The sequence below is a fragment of the Salvelinus alpinus genome, chromosome 16 (genome assembly GCF_045679555.1).
Source record: "Salvelinus alpinus chromosome 16, SLU_Salpinus.1, whole genome shotgun sequence".
Classification (NCBI taxonomy): Eukaryota; Metazoa; Chordata; class Actinopteri; order Salmoniformes; family Salmonidae; genus Salvelinus; species Salvelinus alpinus.
In genome coordinates this window covers 14,118,987-14,137,496 of record NC_092101.1, presented here as the reverse complement: position 1 = coordinate 14,137,496, position 18,510 = coordinate 14,118,987, and the positions used below count along the sequence as shown (strand labels likewise).

Sequence of the window (18,510 nt, the reverse complement as noted above, 5' to 3'; positions counted from 1 at the left end):
GATTTTTACTTGAACAAAGAACCTTAAATGCATTGCATTTTCATCTATTATCAAAATTTAAAGAAACTAATAAATACATTTTTACGCAAAGTTGTATTTTTCTAATTATCTTTCTCAAACTTTTGAATATTGTCCCATACAATAATCTTAGCTCTGAATTTTGTTATTGTATTGATATTACTCAACCATTAAGTGGAGGGAAGGATTTAGAATTCCCTTGATGGTAGTGTAAATTGCTTGATTCAAATAGTTGAAGGATCTCACAAATCCACATTAAAAATATGAACCACTTTTTCAATTGCCTGCCTAATGTGCTGTGATGCAAGTCACATGTCCACTCTTCAACTGCTTAGTCCAAGACACACATACGTTTGGAGTTTATACACACGCAAAATGCTCAAATCCAAGCTTTCCCTGTGGGCTGTGAGTCTTTCGTTTAAAACCAACCCATTTGTTAGCATTTTGAAACACCGGCAATATGCCATTGTGGCAAACTGTTTAGACCTTTTTGCGAGGCTGCAATGGGAAACTTCCACAATCTGGAATAGCTCAATGTCTTTCATTTAGCCTAAATTAAACTATTTTCTTAATTGAGGACTTTATCCCACACAGGGTCGTTTGGCACTTTTAGCGTAGATGTGGCTATCCGTTTGCACCACAGCTCTTGTTGCTTTGTCAACTTCAGTTGTTTTTCACCATATGAGCTTCAATGTAAAACTGTCTCTGAAAACAATTGTCTTCCTGTGCTCCCCAGGTGCTGGGTGGTGAGAGAACAGAAGGCAGTGCGGACGGCATGCTGAGGCGACTACACCTGCTCCAGAATGAGTGTCAATGATGGCGAAGGCGGAGCAGCTAGCAAAGATGGGCGGGCCTACAGCCTGCAGGTTTACCCACGGCTCTCAGCAGACTGCCCACCTTGCTGTTCCCTCAAGGTGCCCAAGGAGGCCACGGCTGCCTCTGTCATCCAGGACGCAGCCTCGGCCCTGGGTGTGGACCCGCAGCGCCTCTACGTGCTGGCCGAGGTGAAGGAGTGCGGCGGGGAGGAGTGGGTGCTGGAGTCGGGGGACCTCCCCGTCCAGAGGGTCCTGCTGTGGCCTCGCAAGGCCCAGGAGCAGCACCCCCAGAGCGAGGGCTTCTACTTCGTCCTCCAGGAGAGGAACCGCGACGGCACCATCCACTACGTCCACCTTCCCGCCCTCTGCAAGGAGCAGGAGGCACAGAGGTTGGCGGCCAGAGGATTCCTCCCCCCGCGCCAGGACGACTTTGATGACCTGTGTAACCTCCCGGTGCTCAATGAGAGCAGCATCCTGGATAACCTGCGCAACCGCTTCCACAAGAAAAAGATCTACACCTACGCCGGGTCTATCCTCATTGCCATCAACCCCTTCAAGTTCCTACCCATCTACAACCCCAAGTACGTCAAGATGTATGAGAACCATCAGCTGGGGAAACTGGAGCCGCACATCTTTGCCATCGCGGACGTGGCCTACTATGCCATGCTAAGAAAGAGGGTAAACCAGTGCATCGTTATCTCTGGGGAGAGCGGCTCAGGGAAGACGCAGAGCACCAACTTCCTCATCCACTGTCTGACGGCCCTCAGCCAGAAGGGCTACGCCAGTGGAGTGGAGAGGACCATCCTGGGTGCTGGGCCTGTGCTGGAGGTAAGACTTTTTGTACGCATGTGCAATAGGGCTGGGAATTGCCAGGGACCTCACGATACGATGATATTGTGATACTTAGGTGCCCCATATGTACTGCAATTCTCACCATTCTATATGTATTGCGATTCGATACAGATTTTTTTATTTGATGTTCCGAACATTTTGCTCACTATAGGCTATGTCTGCTGCAGAGTGACAAGATGGCATTAGAACATTTGGTTTTGATACGTCATGGAAATAAAAGGGCAGAAAAAATGTTGGCTCACTATTTAAAAAGATGGCGAAAGGTTATAGGATGAAAATACCTTAGTTTTGGCGCAGGTACAGCCGACTAGCGCTAGCTAACACTACCTAGCAAGTAAAAAAATATTTTGATATAATATCGTCCCCTGAAAATATTGTGATCGGTATCTTTCTTTATTTATCCAATCACTAATGTGCAATGAAGTTGGAGCCCTAATATCACACCTCGTCTAGCAGGATGTCTGTGTGGTTGCAATGGGGCTAAGGATGTGTGTTTCTGACTCACTTTGTCTGTCCATAGGTGTATGTGAACACTCATTCCCCATTATTTGTCCAATCTCAGTCAAGGTTAGCAGGGACTTAAACCCAATGTGAAATGTTTTTAGCTGAGGTCTCATTCCCAAGGCAGAGGATTCCTCTTCACAGGTGACTAATCTTGTCATGATTCATGGAAGATGCATGAGCCTGCACTCTGTCCACATGCATAATATTGAAGTGCAGGAAGCATGAAGAGCATCAAACCTAGTTCTTCCAGAGAAGAGGACTTTTGAGATGCGCCCCTTGTCAAATGTGTTTTCCTTGAGCCAGGAGTTGGAGATCTGTTAGTCGTCCGTCATGTGACCTGAAAGAGGATCTGAGGCTGATGTAGATGTGTGCAAAAGGAAGAAATGAAAGAAGATGTGGAGATATTATCCCAGGCATCAGTTTAACCCTTTACAAAATGTTTGTAAATATTCTCAAACAACTCCAAATTTTCTAGGTCCTGAAGAAAGATTTACTTAAATTATATGGTGTTTACGCATTCAACTTTGGCTTTCTGGAAGATGACAAGCTGCTATATCTGAATGTTTTTGCTCAGTGATCCTGCTTTGTGATATACCCCCTCTGTTCCATATCAATGAGTCATGTCATGTGAGAATAGAGCGACGACCAGGAGTCATTGTCAGTTATGTTGAACAGCTGTGCAAACTAAAGGAAAGCTCATGGAAATACTTTATAGACACCAGCTTTAGAATATCTCTGATTTAACTCTAGAGCTCCCATGTGGTTCATTATAATGTTCCATCTTGTGGTCTAGAGCGAAATCAAATTGTACATTCTAATTGGATCACACACGTTATTGCAGAACAATGGCTACCATTCATTACCTATAATTGGAAAAAATTTAATCAATCAAGTTTAGGCCTACTGTAATACGAGTTGCAACAAGGGAACAACAATCCGCATAGAGCAAATTGTGTGTGCCTGTGAATCATCAGTGTTTTGGATCCGGTGACTGAGTTGTTTACACACACAGAGGTGTAGCCTTTTTTTACATCACAAATAGGATTGTAGTTATGATCTTAACACTGCGGGATGTAGCCTATTTGACCTGTGGGTTGACAGGCTGACTACACCGCTCGTGTCGAATAAATTTAGAAATCTATATTATTCAATCATTGCACCCACACTGCTCGCACGCGCCAACGAGCGTCTGCGTTGCCAAGGGCTAAAATAGAAGTCAGTTCTATTTGTGACGCAGATCGCGCTGCAAGTCCTGCCTCTCCCATCTCCTCATTGGTTTATAGAAGCAGGTACCCACGTGCCATCTCCTTATTGGTTATACCCACGTGGGTGATTGAAAGATGAACTGTGTTGTCGGTTGTCGTGGTAATACTAGGAAAGTTTAGATGCCAATCACCATATAAGTTCAATGAAGAAAAAGCCTGTAAGGAGGAGAGATGACTAGAAACAATTCGGTTGACCTTTTTATGTGTGGATTAATTGTCCGAGTAGAGGACCTTGTGCATTTCAGGTAAAATAACAACTCAATGTTTTATATCCCAGGACAAATTAGCTAGCAACACCAAGCTAGCTAAATAGGACAAATTAGCTAGCAAGTGCAAGCTAGTTAGCTAAATTGCCATACATGTTTAATACTTTTCGACCTGTCCCCAAATTTAATGTAATTGGTTCAGAGTTTGTTTTGATATTTTAACCTGTGTGTCGTGATCGCGTTTGGTGTGGGGGGACAAAATACATTTATGCACGAGCGCAGCCGGTCTGGGTTCCGTGTGAGTCATGTGTTGTCAGGGAACTCTGGGCCCCTGGTCATGTGATGTTATGAAGCACTTCCTGTTAGAGATGGTAATCGGGGCTGAGTCAGTCAGTGATCACAGGAGGACAGTCATGCTCTTCTCTGGGCCCCAGGCACCATGTCACATCTGAGTCCGCCTGGACATCCGAACACACATTTTTATTTAACTATGCAAGTCTTATTTAACTAAACAAATTCTTATTTACAATGACGGCCAAACCCTAACCCAGACAACACTGGGCCGATTGTGCGCCGACCTATGGGACTCCCAATCACGTCCGGTTGTCTGGAATCAAACCAGGGTCTGTAGTGACGCCTCTAGCACTGAGATGCAGTGCTTTAGACTGCTGCGCCCCCGGGAGCCCCACATACCAGCTAGCAGAACTCCAAGCCCTGCGTTTAACACACGCCCAGATCCACACGCCCAGATCAATGGTCCTGTGTGGCTCAGTTGGTATAGGGTTCTGGGTTAGATTAGACACACACACACAACTCAGCAGAATTGCCAAATGTCTAACCCAGATATCACACACACTGGTCATTGATTGTAAACGAGTGTGGAGCGAGTGCTGCTTTGGTGTTTAACTAATGGGCCCCAGCTCTATGGTAGCAAATCCCTCTCACATACTTCGGTTTTATTCCTCAGTAATGTGGCTAAAAATAGGTCATAAACTGTCAAAGGCCTTGGGAGGAATGCAGTTTATTGGAAGTAAATGCAGCATTGTAACTTATCTGTATTAAATTCTCAGACCCCCTTGAATTCTACCGGTGTTCATTCTGGTTTCAAACTAGAATGGCAGCATTTCTGTGTAAATGTCAACTGGTCTGGTCAATTCACTGCACTGCAGAGTGGGCAGAATAGAATACAGTATCTGGCATACTATCCGTCAAACTTTCAGCTCTCTGCAATGCCTCATCATGACGCTTTTGCAGGAGAGACTAGTCACTGCGCAATGTTCTAAGGCAGCAGCAAGATGAATAGATGGTCCCAAGGCTTTGGTTGGAGAGAACTGAAGATTTTTTCCCCCTCAATCAGCAGACCTTGTCGCTTTGGCAGGCTGGATGAGGCTGGTTCTATCTCTGCTCCAGACTGCCCTGCTGCTTCCCCAGGCCTGTGGTCTGACGGGCAGACTTAGACTGGCCCGTGAAACAATCTAGACCCAATTCCTGCAGGACTCAGCCAGGACCAGATGCTCCATCCTGGCTCCTCCATAACAGCCTTACCAGCCCTTCGGTGAAGCGCACAGACCTGCACAAGCACCTACACGCACACACCGTTTCCTCTTGCTCTTGCAGAAGGCTCTGCAAGGTTTTTTAGAAGGCATAGCAAACGTTCTGCAAGAAGCCCCCATGATGGCTGACATGAAATTGCATTTTACAGAGGAAGTAACATCTTCTTAGAAGTTATGTTCTGTATTCCTGTTCCTGTTTTTCAGACACGTCTTACCGTTTCCTCTTCCAACAAGTCCAATTCCAACTAATGACTTAAATATGAGGTTGCTTTCGATCTTTACATTTTGGCATTTGGTTGCATTGGCTCCTTTTTCTTGGAGGCAGTCCAAGTTAGACTGGGTAAAAGGTCAACTGTGTTTCCTCTCTCTGGGCTCTGAAGCTGTGAGGAATCTCTTCAGCTTTGGTCGCATTTTGATGATGCGAGATCATTGGCGTGTAGCGTGACTCTTTAAATTAGTGTGCTCTGTGGACTACCTTAGCGTTCAGACAGCATTCAACATTTACCTCTTGAACACAACTCAATCATTTACCGCTATCCCGTTGCCCAGTCACTTTATCCCTACCTATATGTACATATCTACCTCAACTACCTCGTCCCCCAGCACATCGACTCCATACTGGTACCCTGTGTATATAGCCAATTTATCGTTACTCATTGTGTATTTATTCCTTTTGTTCTTAAAGAAAAAATCCACCGTTTCTCTTTTTCTTTCTGCATTGTTGGGAAGGCCCTGTAAGCATTTCATTGTTAGTCTACACCTGTTAGGTATGAAGCATGTGACAAATAAAATTGGATTTGCTCGACTACGCAACGGCCTCTGAGTTTATCTGAACTTCAATTTTTGGGGGGATTTGTCACATAAGCCGAATACAACTTTAGACTTTACATGAAACAATGCTCCCTCTAATTTTCTCCGGCACTGAGCAGATTTCAGGTCTGCTGAGCGCAAACTTGAACGTTGTGAAAATTCTGGGCAACTTCCAGTGTGTGTTTTCTGTGAACACTGAGGCTGTACCCTCTTTGTTAGTTTTAAGTGGTCATGTAGCCTAATGTGGCTATTTGATCGTAATGTAGGCCTACCAGATTGGCTGCCATCAAAAAAAATTGAGAAAATCCATTCCATAACATTTCAACATGGAAATAGTTGTTCTATCATTCAGTCTACAGTAGCAGACAATGTGTGGTGTTAAATGTAGGCCTACATTCCATGAGACTTTTGAAGAAAAACATGCAGGGCTTGACATTAACCTGTTTATCTACTTGTCCTTCAGACAAGGAGGTGAATGAAAAGGTTGTGTTGTGTGATGCAAGAACACTTTACAATAAAAAAATAATTACTATTCCCATACCATTATTACAGAGAATCAGACAAATGCTACCCTCTGCCTGCTGGCTACTTAGCTTATTCAAAGATGTCTAGAAATGTAGATGTGTTGTGCTCTTGTAGGAACCAATCCTCCCCTATTGCTGACAAAAAAACGCTCTATAACTAGGCTAATAACTCACTAACTAGCAAAGGATATGAACTATGTGCACACGTGGCTACATGCAGCTCTTGCTTTGATCTCAAAACAAGCACATCTACTCATGACCGCTCATGTTTTAAACACAGTCCAGTTCAAAGTAAATGGCACATCCATATATGGCAATGGTCTATTTGCATGTAATCCTACTGTAGCTCTGACTGTTTTTGCCGCACCGGTCTGTATAGAGTATTGTGTCAATGCAATAGAATCCTACTCCGATGCGTTCTGCCTACAACAAAATCTCTTGCAGTTTGTTTTGGTATATTGCATTGAAACTGGCTAATATTGCATTGATTCGATCACAATTGCCACAGTAAAGGGAAATGTGTTTTTATTTTTTAGCAATTAGGTTTGTGCAGTGAGCTATTGGCCAAATACATTATCACCGCAGATTGGCTTCGCTTGAATTTCCCTGCCAATGCATTGTTCGGGACATTTAAAAAAATGATATATTTCAAATTTTGAGGTAGGCTATATGATCACACCGGTAATAGATCTGTTGTATTACTTGTATACTCCCTCAGCTGTGCTTCACATTTGAAATAATTTGCTTTTTATTTTACTGGGCTGATTGACCATCAGATGCTGGAACAGTCTCAGCTGAGGGAGAGGGCAGCAGTGGGTCTGCCCTCTCAACATCCCTTCGCTTTCCTCTACTGACTGACCAAAAAGGGACACGGCCTTCCAGCTGATGGCCAAACTCAAGTCGCACCGCATTATTTCTGCCTCATGCACAAATTCATGTTACTCCTATGAACAGAGAAAGTGAAATATTCCTTGCTATTAAGAAAGACCCAAGCCGCTAACAACAACGCAAGCCTATAGATGTACTTTCCTATTAATTCGTTACTGCTGCAGTGCATGTTGTAGCACTAAGTGGAAATGGGAAGAACACACATTTTATGGCTTATAAAAGTGTTGAATACAAAGTGAACTCAATCATAAATCAGCATCTCTTTGCTGTATTCGTTGACACTCTCTCTCTAGTCATGGTTTTAACGTTTTGAAATCTCACAGTACCAACTTTGATGTAGCTTTCTTTTATGCCTGCTATGTTACTGCAGACACGGTCATCTGAGCCATCTGATTGGCGAGCGGTAGGCCTATAGTGTACTTGATTTGCTCTCTGTGCCCGCCGGGGAGGCAGCGTTTGTACCTTCAGACACATGAAATGGTTCAAAATGGCAACAGTTTGCCTACCTGGCGCAGGGCAGTTGAATCGGGTGCACCTACTGCCAACAGCCCGAGACAAAAGTTTTTAGCCCATAGATTTAGATTTTTTTTGTCACTCATATCATATGTATACACACTAAACATGGCAACATTTTAGAGAAAATTAGCTGCACAATTCTCTCCACCAACAAGAGGGGTGTGAATAGTTTGTCATGAACAGTGCTTGTGGCCATAGAAATATAGACGTGTGGGGGTGGATGTTCCCTAATGCCGGAAGGGGGGCCTCGCGTGAAAAGGTTTGGGGACCCCTGTAATGGAGTACGAGGTAGTTGGGGTGATTGAGGTAATATCTACATTTTGGTTTGGTTAGGTGATTGATTTGAAGTACTATGTACATGTAGGTGAAAAGCAAAAAGTCCGGGTAGCTGTTTCATGAACTGTTCAGCAATCTTATTGCTTTGGGGTAGCCGCTGTTCAGGGCCCTTTTGGTCCCAAACTTGGCACTCTGGTACCTCTTTCTGTGCGGCAACAGACTGACATTGGTGCCTGGCGTCTGACAATTTTTAGGGCCTTCCTCTGACAGGTCCTGGATGATAGGTAGTGCGTACTGGGCTGTACGCACTACCCTCTGTAGGGCCTTGCAGTCTCCTGCCTCAGATTGTCCAATGTACACAAACTGAAAGCCTGCTCTAAAACTTGATTTGTTCACACAACTGGTTATACAGGTACCTCTGTGTTTCACCTGTGTTCTCTCATGTGCTTTGAAGAGCTGTTTTAGACTGGTCCCTTTTACAGAGAGAGCCTGATACAGGAAGATGTCACTGCTCCTTTTCTTTTATTCAGGTGTCGTATTCTCACTGCAGGGCTAAGACTTGAACATAAACAATTGCAGTAGAACGTTTAAACTCTGAGGTATTTTTGGCTTGCGTACTTTTGATTGAAGGTTTGTTTTACTGCGAATAACCACTGGGTGATTTATCAGTACACACAATCTCTAGATCTGCAAGTCAAGTCTAAACAGTATACTGCGTGCTGACAGTGTTCTCACAGCACTCCAGTATTATTAGCTTGACTTTCAGATCAACTCAGTTAATCTTGTAATATAACATGCAAGAGCACACTTATTGTTGGGTTTTTTGTCGCGTGCAGCAAAGGTTCCTATCCCTCTGCAGGAGAGTTTGTAGTACTGCAGGTTTTGCTCTGGGCTGGTCACACTGTATGACATCATTGTAGCTCAAATAGCACTGTGAATTTGGCCCTGGGCTCAGGAAGCTAGCTATCTACCCACCACCGCTCCTCCCCTCAGCCTCCAGTCTGAGACCTAGCCTTAGCCAGCCAGACTGTCACCCATTTCTTTATCTTTACTCTGTCTGTGAGAAGGTATTGCATAAAAACATTTCTATGGCTTAGTGTATATGCCGTTCCATGAAATGAGTAACTTTTGATTTCACCTAATTTTAACATTCTGTCATAAGGAGCAGAAGTTCAACTTAATGAATTTAGCAACAAAACTGACTTGTGCGCAACTTTGGGGCAAACCAACTGAGTTGGCTTATATTGTTGACAACATGTAAACTATATTTTGTCTCAATGTTTATTAAAAACAAACATTTGCACAATGAGCACTTTTTGTCTTTCAAATACATTATGGTTGTTGATTAGCTAGCTAGCGAATGTTTGGTTTATAGGGTGTCCGACAATGTGCTTTTGTGAGGAAATGTCACTTATGTTATAAAAGGCTTTTTACCAAGACAAATATGATTATTCATGTTCTGAATCGTTCAGTGGGATCTTTCTCTAACATAGCATTAACATTATATCCAAAATGTCAGGTTTCCTAACATAATACATCCCATAATAAGCATCGAGCTCTGTTAAGATCACTGCCACTTTCTCGCAGTAACTTTTGAGAATTATACATGTGGAGGTCATCTGTGACAGTTATTAAGCAAACATTGGCATGACACAAGCTAAATTAAATGTGAAAGGCTTTAATAAAATAAAACCTGCGGTACGCTTATTGCTCTGTTGAATTTCAGATATAAGCTTGTTTTTGTGTAATCTTTAATGAAATGAGTCACTAATCACATAAAAAAATATAAAAGCAACATGCAACAATTTCTAAATTTTTCCTGAATTAGTTAATTTAAGGAAATCAGTCAATCGAAATACATTCATTTGGCCCTAATCTATTGATTTCACATGACTGGGAATACAGATATGCATTTCTTGGCTACAGATACCTTTTTTTGTTAAAGTTAGGGGCATGGATCAGAAAACCAGTCAGTATCTGGTGTGACCACCATTTGTCTCATGCAGCGAGACATCTCCTTCACATAGAGTTGATCAGACTGTTGATTGTGGAATGTTGTCCCACTCTTCAATGGCTGTGCAAAGTTGCAGGATATTGGTGGTAACTGGAACACGTTGTCATACATGTCAATCCAGAGCATCCCGAACATGCTCAATGGGTGACATGTCTAGGGAGTATGGAAGAACTGGGACATTTTCAGCTTTCGGGAATTGTTTACAGATCCTTGCGAAATGGGGCAGTGTTTTATCATGCTGAAACATTGTTGATGGCGGTGGATGAATGGCACGACATTGGGCCTCATGATCTCGTCAGAGTATTTCTGTGTATTCAAATTACCATTTAAAAAATGCAACAGTGTTTGTTGTCCGAAGCTTATACCTGCACATACCATAACCCCACAGCCACAATGGGGTACTCTGTTTACAACATTGACATCAGCAAAACTCTCACCCACACGACACCATATACGTGGTCTGCCGTTGTGAGGCAGGATGGACGTACTGCCAAATTTTCTAAAACAACGTTGGAGAGGCGGCTTATGGTAGAGAAATGAACATTCAATTCTCTGGCAACAGCTGTGGTGGACATTCCTGCAGTCAGCATGCCATTTGCACACTCCCTAATAACTTGAGACATCTATGGCATTGTCTTGTGTGAAACTGCACATTTTAGTAGACTTTTATTTTCCCCAGCACAAGATACACATGTGTAATGATCATGCTGTTTAATCAGCTTCTTGATATGCCACACCTGTCAGGTGGATGGAATATCTTGATAAAGGAGAAATGCTCACTAACAGGGATGTATTCAAATGTGTGCTAATTTTGTTGAGAAACTACTTTTGTGTGCCTGGAATATTTCTGGGGAATTTTATTTCGGCTCATGAAACATGGGACCAACACTTTACGTGTTGCGTTTTATTACACAGAACAACAATATAATCTTAAGAAATGACTGTCAAAGCAACAAAATAACTAGGGCTTTACAATGATGGTAAAAACTTGGAGACATTTTTGGGTTAAGTGGGAGAAAATCTTCCTAGAAGTCAGAGGGTGCACAGAAGGACCAAAGGCTGAATGTTGGTACTTTGGCAAGTCTTTATTCATATACAAAATCTGATGTATTGAATTTTCCATGTCTATATTAAAGGTTACTTAATTAAATATGACATGCTTTTAAAATGCAATATTGATGTCAGGGTGGGAAATCAACAACAGCCACCAGCCAAATGCTGGTAGATTGGAACAACTCAAATGTGACCTCTTTTTGGATAATACAAATTAGTTGGTTCATTGATTTGATTGGCTGATGGGCCGGCCTAGCAGAAAGCCCAGAGTTAAGCCAGGTTTTAACCTCTACCTGACTCTGAGCCAGTCTAACCAACCATACCCACCCCATGCCACACACTGTCTCCAAGCCCAGAGACAGGAACCTCTTATTAGTGGGCTAAAACTGCAGACTCTAACAGGAAGCAGCAGTTTTATGCTACAGGAAGAGCTAGCTGCAGGAGCCTCCCCTCGCCATTGGCCAATCGACCCACTAGGCGTGTCGACAGACGCCGCATTGTTGCTCAGGAAGTATAGAGGAGTCGCGGCTATTCTGTGTGCCTATTGTTTATCTCCCAGCCTGCCTGCGTTTTCACTCTTCCCTGGCTATATTTGGCTAGGCTGGATGCCCGGTGGCACTACAGTGGGTTGGTGGTGTGGGAAACTGGCTCCCTGGCATGACACACAAAGGCCTCAGCTCCTGTAAGACCAGTTCTTTTGTTTTGGCCATTCATCAGCAGCTACTTAGCAATTTGTCAGTCATCTACTGTGAGCTAGGCTATGTCAAATTAGCCTAGCTCTCAAGGGATGTGATTGTTTTCTCATATTTTAGGTCATATTTGTATTCTTGCACACCATACTAGTTGACCCTGTCCAACGGTTAGGAACATACATGGCTGTGTCTTATTTTCCAAGTTACCAGCACAGGTTCTCATGTAACAGGCCAGTTGTACAGTATTCATGGCATTGACCACAGACCATCTTGATATGATGCCCTGGGTGTGGCTCCTGGAAATGGGACCAGTCTGGTGAACCATGGCATTGGAGCGAGACTCCCTGCAGCCCTGCCTGGCTCCAGTACACTGGATCCTGTACTAATATGTGGCTAGCCATCCTCTGACTGCAGTAGAGAAGATGCATATTGAAGCAATTTAACCAGAGACCTCTCCAATCAAATCTCTTTCTTATTTCCACTGAGCTGGCATTCAACCCCTTTTTGTTTATTTTCTACTCAAGGCAAATGAGTGCAGCTTGTCTGTAAGATTACTAAGGTCTGTTAACGCGTTTATCTGAGATGAGGCTGTTCTTTCCAGCATTGATTTCTGCACAGTTTTACAGTGCAATGATATCCCACAATGTATAGTGATTCACACAGTTAGAATTGATCATTCTAATTCGATGTGATTCACACAGGGGGACCCTTGTCACATGCCACTTTCAGTACTGAATCCCCATCAATGTTCTCCAAGCACTAACACTACACATACAGTCGCATAACAAAATGAATGATTGGATGCTCAGTTGAGCTGTGCCTGGAGACCTTTGTCTGGTTAGCCATAGAGATGACCTCCAGCAAGGCCAAACATACAAGTTAAGTTGCGCAGTTATATTTAATTAGCATCTGAATGTCCCACAGATGAAAATGAATTAATTTGTTTGTCTGCCACAAGTAAAAAATGTCTTATTCACTTTTTTTAATAAATCGTAAAATGTATTAGTTTCACATACGGTCAAGAGGGTTGGCAACTATGCCACATAAAATTACAAATAGTTGAACAGATTTTCGATGTCCCAAAATCATGGCATCGGCTTTATGAATTGATATACAAAACAACAATTCTCGATACGAAAGAATATGGGGGGCATTTAACACTTATTTGGTTACTACATGATTCCATATGTTATTTCATAATGTTGATGTCTTCACTATTATTCTACAATGTAGAACATAGTAAAAATAAAGAAAAACCTTTGAATGAGTAGGTGTGTCAACTTTGGACTGGTTGAGTGTGTGTGGGATGCAGGCATTCTGACCCCTTGACTTTTTCCACATTTTGCTACGTTACAGCCTTTTTCTAAAATGGATGAAATTGATGAGGGGGGCAAAAAACTATCTACACACAGTACCCTATAATGACAAAACAAAAACTTTTAATTCATTTGTAAAAATATTTTTGCAAATGTATTCAAATGTAATACTGAAATATCACATTTACATAAGTATTCAGACCCTTTACGCAGTACTTTGTTGAAGCACCTTTGGCAGCAATTACAGCCTCTCGTATTCTTGGATATGACGCCACAAGCTTGGCACACCTGTATTTGGGGAGTCTCTCCCGTTCTTCTCTGCAGCTCCTCCCAAGCTCTGTCAGGTTGACTGGGGAGTGATGCTGCCCAGCTATTTTCAGGTTTTTCCAGGGATGTTCGATCAGGTTGAATTCCGGGCTCTGGCTGGCCCTCTCGAGGACTTTCAGAGACTGGTCCCGAAGCTACTCCTGCGTTGTCTTGGCTGTGTGCTCAGGGTCGTTGTCCTGTTGGATGGTGAACCTTCGTCCCAGTCTGAGAACCTGCTCCAGAGTGCTCAGGACTTCATCAAAGATCTCTGTACTTTTCTCCATTCATCTTCCCCGCGATCCTGACTAGTCTCCCAGTCCATGCCGCTGAAAAACATCCCCACAGCATGATGCTGCCACCCATGCTTCACTGTAGGGATGGTGCCAGGTTTCCTCCAGACATGACGCTTGACATTCAGGCCAAAGAGTTCAATCTTGGTTTCATCAGACCAGATAATCTTGTTTCTCATTGTCTGAGAGTCCTTTAGGTGCCTTTTGGCAAACTCCAAGCGAGGGTGTGTCATGTGCCTTTTTAATGAGTGGCTTCCGTCTGGCCACTCTACCATAAAGGCCTGATTGGTGGAGTGCTTTTTACATTCGCAGAGTACGACCCTGCCTCACGCAGGAAGCGGCGCAGGTCCTAATCCAGGCACTTGTCATCTCCCGTCTGGATTACTGCAACTCGCTGTTGGCTGGGCTCCCTGCCTGTGCCATTAAACCCCTACAACTCATCCAGAACGCCGCAGCCCGTCTGGTGTTCAACTTTCCCAAGTTCTCTCACGTCACCCCGCTCCTCCGCTCTCTCCACTGGCTTCCAGTTGAAGCTCGCATCCGCTACAAGACCATGGTGCTTGCCTACGGAGCTGTGAGGGGAACGGCACCTCCGTACCTTCAGGCTCTGATCAGGCCCTACACCCAAACAAGGGCACTGCGTTCATCCACCTCTGGCCTGCTCGCCTCCCTACCTCTGAGGAAGTACAGTTCCCGCTCAGCCCAGTCAAAACTGTTCGCTGCTCTGGCACCCCAATGGTGGAACAAACTCCCTCACGACGCCAGGTCAGCGGAGTCAATCACCACCTTCCGGAGACACCTGAAACCCCACCTCTTTAAGGAATACCTAGGATAGGATAAAGTAATCCTTCTAACCCCCCCCCCCTTAAAAGAGTTAGATGCACTATTGTAAAGTGGTTGTTCCACTGGATATCATAAGGTGAATGCACCAATTTGTAAGTCGCTCTGGATAAGAGCGTCTGCTAAATGACTTAAATGTAATGTAAATGTAGTGCTGATGAGATGGTTGTACTTCTGGAACGTTCTCCCATCTCGCTCTGTCAGTGAGCATCGTGTTCTTGGTCACCTCCCTGACCAAGGCCCTTCTCCCCCGATTGCTCGGTTTGGCTGGGCAAACAGTTCTAGGAAGTGTCTTGGTGTTTCCAAACTTCTTTCATTTAAGAATGATGGAGGGCACTGTTCTTGGGGACCTTCAATGCTGCATAGATTGTTTTTGCTACCATTCTTCAGATCTGTACCTCGACATAATCCTGTCTCGGCCAATTTGTTTGACCTCATGGCTTGGTTTTTGCTCTGACATGCACGGTCATCTGTGGGACCTTAAATAGACAGGTGTGTGCCTTTCCAAATCATGTCCAATCAATTGAATTTACCACCGGTGGCAACTTTGTAGAAACATCTCACGGATGATCAATGGAAACAGAATGCACTTGAGCTCAATTTTGAGTCTCATAGCAAAGGGTCTGAATACTTATGTAAAAGTATTTGTTAATTTTTGCAAATCTATTCAAAATAATCAAACCTGTTCTCGCTTTGTCATTATGGGGTGTTGTGTGTAGATTGCTGAGAAATGTTTTATTTAGTCCATTTTAGAATGCGTCTAACATAATGTGGAAAAGTCAAGGGGTCTGAATACTTTCCCAAGGCACTGTGTGTGTATATATATATATATATCTCTCTCTCTGAATGTCCCACAGTGTCTCTGACCTACATGAATGTTACTGTCTCTAGTAATATTGGCCTTGTAATTTAGTGTTTTGTCATTATTCTTTTTGTCATTAAAAGTACCATTTGGTTGTTGTGGTGTTACATTATTGGTGCTAATCACATATCAGCCTCCAGTTATAGGTTATGCAGATAGAGCCTGATTTGTTACTGTCAATGCATTTCCTATGAATGTGGTTAATGTTCGTCGTAATAAGCAGCTTAGGAATCTATTGTGCATGTAGCCAAGTGGTTGTGAGGTCAGAGCCTGGCGGTGATACTGGGAATCAAATATCAGTCATTTAAACCAAGGATCTTACTTCTGAGATGCCTGTCCGTACAATAACGATTAGCGTGTAAGGCTGTGATTAGTAAGGAGAAGTGTTAAGAGTCTGAGGTGGCCCGCTAAGGGACTGAATGGGGAACTGAGCCTTGGGCTTCTGTAGTGGAAATATACAGGGGGGCCAGCTGCCAGGGAACACTAGAAAAAGGAGCCAGTCAAGACAGTCAGGCGTCCATATATTAAATGTGTGTGTACACTCTCGCTTAACACTGTGGAATCTTAAAATCATCTCCCCTTCCTTTCTTCCTCTTTCGATCTTCTACCTTTGCTTTTCCTCGCTCTGTTCCCCCAATCCCCTTGCTCTCTCTCTCTCCATCTGCTTTCTCTTAACCTTCTCTTTCTCCATTTAACAAAAAGGGGGGTCAGCCTTTATTTCGCTCTGCTTGGGTAGCCAAGCCGTTGAGCCACTTCCTCTTAACTGATGTGCCTCTCAACCAATCACAAAGGCTGCATAGAGGGCTGTTTGAATGTGAATGATGCTGTGACACATTTAGCATTCCCTCCATGGCAGAGAGGCTGAGCACAGGGGAACGTTCCCAGGGTCTGCTAGCCTTCACCCTGGGACAACCGTTTGACAACACTAGGCACCATTCAGATGGATTGGCGGTCAATGCCAGCTGACAGTGCCTTAACCTGGCCCTGTGTCAATGTTATCGCCCCCTCAGTAACACACACAACCATACATTCAGACACACACACAACCAGACATTGACACACACCAGCATGAGGATACAGTCTCCTGGGAACGAGGAGGTTCACGTTAAACCACAACACATAATCCTGGCCACGGATGACGACATTTCAGACAGGCTTTTTGTCTCCCCCTGTCAACTCCTGCTTCTACACTCTATTTGCTTCAAGTTTTAGTTATTTTCATAAAGTTCCAACTCTTTTCTGTGCCCTCAAAAAATGTAGTTTATTATTCTTCCAGCAGCACTCATCCTGGAGCTTAAGTTGATATAGTGAGTGTATTTCTGCTCATAAATTGAGCAATAGGTAAAGACTGCATAATACCCAGGCAGCCAGTCTATTGGAACAGTGGAAATGGGTCAACGGTTCACTGTAAGGAATCTTACCCCCTCTTTGAGGACCCCCTCCGCTCTAAATCTATTCAACCACCACTGTATCAAATTCAGACTGCTCCCTGTACAATGTGGCTCCTATTTAAAATGCACTGACTCAACTTCCCCTGTGGCTGCCTTTTGTTGCCTGTGTGCGCGAACAGGGCTCCCCATTCAGACTGGTGGCAGGGCTGGGTTTGTGTCCCTGGCTGGGGGGAGGCTTCTAGACCTAACAGTCTCCCCATACCCTCAGCGATCTCACTGGCCTAGTGTCATCCCCTGGACTTCTGCAAGAGAGAAGAAAGGAGGGGGCAGGGAGGGAAAGTGAGGAGTCGTCGTCGTCGTCCCCTCTCGTCTCTCAGCTGCTGTTTTCATTTAGTGTTGACTTCTGGACACTGAGGTCCCTGTGTTGTCATTCTGAGCAGACTGTTGGTTACATTGGCAGCTTCTAATAGCCCCAGTTTTAGCATAAGTGTAGTTATTCCTATTTCTTAACTAGACTCATTTTATGGTCCACACAGTGAAAGTAACCATCTCGACCTCTCTCTCGGTCTCTTTCTACCAGGCGTTTGGGAATGCCAAGACGGCCCACAACAACAACTCCAGCCGCTTTGGGAAGTTCATCCAGGTCAACTACTTGGAGAGCGGGGTGGTGAGAGGGTGAGTACTGACCGTTGGCCCACACTGTGTGTTGTGATGACACAGTCGATCCTCTTGTCTCTGTCTGTCTGAGTAACCCTGTAAACACACACTACATTCCTCCTGTCTGAATGTTCCTGAGTATGTATGTAAAACTTTAAAACACACACACCCACACCATACTCTGCCCCTTCAACACGAACAACATCCTCATCAGCACACTCACACCGGCTCTCAAAGGCAGCCACAAGGCAGTTACCGTTGAAATTCAGTAGAACTGTAATGTGACTAGCAGAAACCTCCATGACAGCAGACAGCGGCTGTTACTTCCATCATACACGTCTCACTAGCCTTGTATGGTATTAGTTGTGTCTTAGGTTGTTTCTGTTTGAAGCCTGGCCCAAGTTAAAGCAGAGCCTCCTTCCTCTCTCTGCCTGCAGTCTCTCTGGTTACCGCCTGCGTCACACACTGCTCTGCTCTGTCATTTCCTCTCTAACAGAGGTGCTGCTCCCAAACGTTTCAGTGAAGATATTACAAACGCTACACCATGCCCATAGACGTTAGTTTCTTCTCCGCAATGCGTCTGAATCTCCCTACGGTTTTCAGAACAAAAACACATTCTAACCATTCTGATTGGTCCCTGAGACCAGTGGGTTGAGCCAGAAAGCACGTTGGTAAAGCGGTGTTTTTGAAAATTCATCATTGGCTTTGATACAGTGATTGGTTAGAGATGATCCAATCACTGACTTTGTTTTGTACAACGCCACTCATTTGACCTAGTCACCTAGTTTTATTCGTCATATGTACGTGATACGGATGATCCAACGAAATGCTTACTTGCATGTTTCTTCTTGACAATGCAAAA

At 44.0% G+C, this 18,510-nt stretch overlaps 1 protein-coding gene across 9 annotated transcripts in view; it reads left to right on the top strand.

Moving 5' to 3' along the window:
- LOC139540882 (unconventional myosin-IXb-like) overlaps positions 1-18,510 on the top strand; it is a 101,621-nt gene that overhangs the window by 44,278 nt on the left and 38,833 nt on the right. For all 9 annotated transcript variants that reach the window (XM_071344913.1, XM_071344909.1, XM_071344914.1 and 6 more), the window contains exons 2-3: positions 755-1,661; positions 17,572-17,666. In XM_071344913.1, the coding sequence (XP_071201014.1) occupies positions 822-1,661; positions 17,572-17,666 (935 nt within the window). In that variant the 5' untranslated portion in view covers positions 755-821. The remainder of the gene's footprint in view (positions 1-754; positions 1,662-17,571; positions 17,667-18,510) is intronic.